Below are 5,750 nucleotides of genomic sequence, written 5' to 3' on the forward strand. Positions count from 1 at the left end.
TGCTTTGTGGATCTGTGTAATCTGAGGGAAATATGTGTCTCTAATATGGTCATACATTGGGCAGGAGGTTATAAAGCAAGGCTATGCTCACTGAGTCTGTACATAGTCAAAGCTTTCCTTAAGTTTAGGTCAGTCACAGTGGTCAGGTATTCTGCCACTGTGTACTCTCTGTTTAGGGTCAGTCACAGTGGTCAGGTATTCTGTATTTATGGTCCTGATGACTGGACCTTTTTAGGAACACCATTATTTTGGTCTTACTGAGATTTACTGTCAGGGCCCAGGTCTGACAGAATCTGTGCATAAGATTTAGGTGCTGCTGTAGGCCCTCCTTGGTTGGGGACAGAAGCACCAGATCATCAGTAGAGATTTGACTTCAGATTCTAGTAGGGTGAGGCCGGGTGCTGCAGACTGTTCTAGTGCCCGCGCCAATTCATTGATATACATGTTGAAGAGGGTGGGGCTTAAGCTGCATCCCTGTCTCACCCCACAGCTCGTAGGAAAATAAATCTGTTTTTTTGTTGTTGCCAGTTTTAACCTCACACTTGTTGTTTGTGTACATGGTTTTTACAATGTTGCATGTTGTACCCCCAATACCGCTTTCCATCAATTTATATAGCGGAACCTCATACCAAATTGAGTCAGTCTTTTTGGAAATCAACAAAGCATGATTTTGGTTTGTTTGTCAATTAGGGTGTGTAGGGTGAATACTTGGTCTGTCGTACTGTAATTTGGTAAAAAGGCAATTTGACATTTGCTCAGTACATTGTTTTCACTGAGGAAATGTACAAGTCTGCTGTTAATGATAATGCAGAGGATTTTCCCAGAGTTGATGTTGACGCATATTCCACGGTAGTTATTGGGGTCAAATTTGTCTCTACTTTTATGGATTGGAGTGATCAGTCCTTGGTTCCAAATGTTGGGGAAGATGCCAGAGCTAAGGATGATGTTATAGAGTTTTAGTGTAGCCAATTGGAATTTGTTGTCTGTATATTTGATCATTTCATTGAGGATATCATCAACACCACAGGCCTTTTTGGGTTGGAGGGTTTTTATTTTGTCCTGTAACTCATTCAAGGTAATTGGACAATCCAGTGGTTTCTGGTAGTCTTTAATAGTTGATTCTAAGATTTGTATTTGATCATGTATATGTTTTGCTATTTGTTCTTTGCTATAGAGCCAAAAAGATTGGAGAAGTGGTTTACCCATATATCTCCATTTTGGATAGATAATTCTTCATGTTGTTGTTTGTTTAGTGTTTTCCAATTTTCCCAGAAGTGGTTAGAGTCTGTGGATTCTTCAATTCCATCTCTCTCCATCTCTTCTTTCTCCTGGGTCCTGTTGGCCCGAAATGCGCATTATTCTAAGGGTGGGTCACAAATGGCACCCTATTCCCTACACAGTGCACTACTTTTGACTAGGGACTATAACCACCCTATTCCCTACACAGTGCACTACTTTAGACCGGGGACTATAACCACCCTATTCCCTACACAGTGCACTACTTTAGACCAGGGTTACAGATGTTATCATATCCTGGATGTGTTTAACTCTCCCATGTGAAATCTGATTTGACCTGTATCATGAGTTATTGTGTGTGTGTGTGTGTGTGTGTGTGTGTGTGTGTGTGTGTGTGTGTGTGTGTGTGTGTGTGTGTGTCTCCGTCCATCCCACTAGGTGGAGGAAGCTAAGCTCCAGATCGGGGACCCTGAGTTGAGGAAGCTGCTAGGCCTGACCACGGCTGACCTGCGTTTTGCTGACTACCTGGTCAAACACGTGACAGAGAACCGCGAGGACGTGTTTCTGGATGGGACGGGCTGGGAGGGAGGGGACGAGTGGATCAGGGCCCAGTTTGGACTCTACATACACTCCCTCCTATCCTCTACCTTACTAGAAGGTATTGATTATAAACTACCTTACTAGAATGTATTGATGATACACTCTACCGTACTAGAAGGTATTGATGATACACTCTACCTAACTAGAAGGTATGGATTATAAACTACCTTACTAGAATGTATTGATGATACACTCTACCTAACTAGAAGGTATTGATGATACACTCTACCGTACTAGAAGGTATTGATGATACACTCTACCTTACTAGAAGGTATTGATTATAAACTACCTTACTAGAAGGTATTGATCATACACTCTACCTAACTAGAAGGTATTGATGATACACTCTACCTAACTAGAAGGTATTGATGATACACTCTACCTTACTAGAAGGTATGGATTATAAACTACCTTACTAGAATGTATTGATGATACACTCTACCGTACTAGAAGGTATTGATTATAAACTACCTTACTAGAAGGTATTGATTATAAACTACCTTACTAGAAGGTATTGATTATAAACTACCTTACTAGAAGGTATTGATTATAAACTACCTTACTAGAAGGTATTGATTATAAACTACCTTACTAGAAGGTATTGATTATAAACTACCTAACTAGAAGGTATTGATTATAAACTACCTTACTAGAAGGTATTGATTATAAACTACCTTACTAGAAGGTATTGATGATACACTCTACCTTACTAGAAGGTATTGATTATAAACTACCGTACTAGAAGGTATTGATTATAAACTACCGTACTAGAAGGTATTGATTATAAACTACCTTACTAGAAGGTATTGATTATAAACTACCTTACTAGAAGGTATTGATTATAAACTACCGTACTAGAAGGTATTGATTATAAACTACCTTACTAGAAGGTATTGATTATAAACTACCGTACTAGAAGGTATTGATTATAAACTACCTTACTAGAAGGTATTGATGATACACTCTACCGTACTAGAAGGTATTGATGATACACTCTACCTTACTAGAAGGTATTGATTTTTGCAGGTCCATCAGTAGGCATCTTCTATTCAACCGTCAACCATCCAACATCCATTTTCAACCATCACCAGCAACTTGATTACTAATCTTTCCCTCAATCAAGTCTATAGATTCATGTCTGATTAGCACAGAGAAAATAATTTGTTTTCAGAGGATTTCACAACAAAAGGCTAAATGTTTGTGTTCTGTCTCTCTCTCTCTCTCTCTCTCTCTCTGTCTCTCTCTCTCTCTCTATTCTCTCTCTTTCTCTCTCTCTCTCTCACTCTCTCTCTCTTTCTGTCTGTCTCTGTCTCTCTCTGTCTGTCTCTCTCTGTATCTCTCTCTGTATCTCTCTCTGTATCTCTCTCCTACTCTGTCTCTTTGTCTCTCTCTGTCTCTTTCTCTGTCTCTCTCTGTCTCTCTCTGTCTGTCTCTGTCTCTCTGTCTGTATGTCTGTCTCTCTCTCTCTGTCTGTCTCTCTCTCTTTCTGTCTTTCTGTCTCTTGGTCTCTGTCTCTCTCTGTCTCTGTCTCTTTCTCTCTGTCTCTCTCTTTCTGTCTCTCGGTCTCTTTCTGTCTAACTCTGTCTCTCGGTCTCTGTCTCTCTGTCTCTCTGTGTGTCCAGATAATGAGAAGTTGCTAGCGGACTGGGGCGCTCCCTTCATCTCAGCCTGGAGGATCACACACAACTACAGAGTGTGGTTTATCAACAAGCACCCAGCCATGGCCGAGATCACCCCAGGGTAAGAAACACATTCTGAGGGTGGTAGAGGCTCTGAGGGTGGTAGAGGCTCTGAGGGTGGTAGAGGCTCTGAGGGTGGTAGCTTGGTGTTGGATTGGTCATCTTTAGTGTCTTCTAAATGTAAAATATCTAGATGTTTGACTTGGATAAATAACCTGTGTTATTCCCTCCTTTCTCAGTCATCCGTTCCAAGGACAGTACAGTGCTGCTGATCTGAAACTAAGATTCTCACAGTGAGTACTTCAGTCTAACTAAGATTCTCACAGTGAGTACTTCAGTCTAACTAAGGTTCTCACAGTGAGTACTTCAGTCTAACTAAGGTTCTCACAGTGAGTACTTCAGTCTAACTAAGGTTCTCACAGTGAGTACTTCAGTCTAACTAAGGTTCTCACAGTGAGTACTTCAGTCTAACTAAGATTCTCACAGTGAGTACTTCAGTCTAACTAAGATTCTCACAGTGAGTACTTCAGTATTCTTTGACACCGTTCTACATATCTGTACTATAGGCTATATCACACAATGTAATAATTGAAATGACAATCTCACAAAAACATGCAGATGTCTGCCTCCCCATGGTGAAGTTTGGTAGTGTTTCTATGCCAGGTGGACTGTGGTATAAAAAGGCATTTCACTGCTTCTCATGTCACTGCTTCTCATGTCACTGCTTCTCATGTCACTGCTTCTCATGTCACTGCTTCTCATTTCACTGCTTCTCATGTCACTGCTTCTCATTTCACTGCTTCACATTTCACTGCTTCTCATGTCACTGCTTCACATTTCACTGCTTCTCATGTCACTGCTTCTCATTTCACTGCTTCTCATTTCACTGCTTCTCATTTCACTGCTTCTCATTTCACTGCTTCTCATTTCACTGCTTCTCATTTCACTGCTTCTCATTTCACTGCTTCTCATTTCACTGCTTCACATTTCACTGCTTCTCATTTCACTGCTTCTCATTTCACTGCTTCTCATTTCACTGCTTCTCATTTCACTGCTTCTCATTTCACTGCTTCTCATGTCACTGCTTCTCATGTCACTGCTTCTCATGTCACTGCTTCTCATTTCACTGCTTCTCATGTCACTGCTTCTCATTTCACTGCTTCTCATGTCACTGCTTCTCATTTCACTGCTTCTCATGTCACTGCTTCTCATTTCACTGCTTCTCATGTCACTGATTGTGTGATTATAATAATAGAACACTATAGATAGTGAATCTGATTTTTTTTTGCCAAGTACTATGAAATGGCTGTGGCCTATTCCATCAACTCAGTGGCCTTGTGGTTAGTGTCAGCCCTAAGATTGGGAGGATGGGAGTTCGATCCCTGGCTGAGTCATACCAAAGACCCAATGTGTGTCTACTTGGCACTCAGCATTAAGGAGATAGATTTGGGGGGGGTAAGGCCTTACGGTGAGACTACAGTCCTGTCCAGGGGGTGTATTTGGACATTAAGCTGCCTGACACTACAGAAAGCAGATATGTCCTCAAGGCTACTTCCTTACTTATGAGATGAGCAGAGATGTCCTCAAGGCTACTTCCTTACTTATGAGATGAGCAGAGATGTCCTCAAGGCTACTTCCTTACTTATGAGATGAGCAGAGATGTCCTCAAGGCTACTTCCTTACTTATGAGATGAGCAGAGATGTCCTCAAGTTTACTTCCTTACTTCTGAGATGAGCAGAGATGTCCTCAAGTCCAAGTCAACTCTTTTGAGGGAAGAGTCGAGTCATAGTGTTGAGGACCAGCGAGTATAAATCATGGTAAATTAATGTTTTTCCCTCGGTGTGCAGACCTAGACCTGATTTCTGAGGATTGGCGCAAATCCTCCTGCCATCTTGCTAAACTGTATTCAGAGAGAAGTTGGGGAAAATGAATCCCAAACCAAGTGGAATCCAGAAGTCTCCAACACAGCACCACGGAGTCACTGACTCCTTACATATTGACCATATTCTAAACTGGGATAAAGGAATGAGCGGTCCTCACACAGAATATAGCTGTGACGTCTCCCTGCATCTAAACATACTGTACGTTACATATACCACATTTCACCCTAATCTGTAGTTGTTTTTAGCCCAGCACCGGTAGTCTCAAATTTAGGATGTGCATATGGCCCTCCCTTCCTCCAGGTTCTAAACTTTGGTGTTCTAAACTTTGGTGTTCTAAACTTTGGTGTTCTA

At 41.3% G+C, this 5,750-nt stretch overlaps 1 protein-coding gene across 1 annotated transcript in view; it reads left to right on the forward strand.

Annotated features, from left to right (window-relative positions):
* LOC139420509 (late secretory pathway protein AVL9 homolog) overlaps positions 1-5,382 on the forward strand; it is a 37,008-nt gene extending 31,626 nt beyond the window's left edge. Inside the window, exons 12-15 of the mRNA XM_071170715.1 lie at positions 1,675-1,894; positions 3,459-3,576; positions 3,755-3,808; positions 5,364-5,382. Coding sequence (XP_071026816.1) covers positions 1,675-1,894; positions 3,459-3,576; positions 3,755-3,808; positions 5,364-5,382 — 411 coding nt within the window. The remainder of the gene's footprint in view (positions 1-1,674; positions 1,895-3,458; positions 3,577-3,754; positions 3,809-5,363) is intronic.
* Positions 5,383-5,750: the final 368 nt, after the last annotated feature.

The sequence above is a fragment of the Oncorhynchus clarkii genome, chromosome 11 (assembly GCF_045791955.1).
Source record: "Oncorhynchus clarkii lewisi isolate Uvic-CL-2024 chromosome 11, UVic_Ocla_1.0, whole genome shotgun sequence".
In the NCBI taxonomy this organism is placed as follows: Eukaryota; Metazoa; Chordata; class Actinopteri; order Salmoniformes; family Salmonidae; genus Oncorhynchus; species Oncorhynchus clarkii.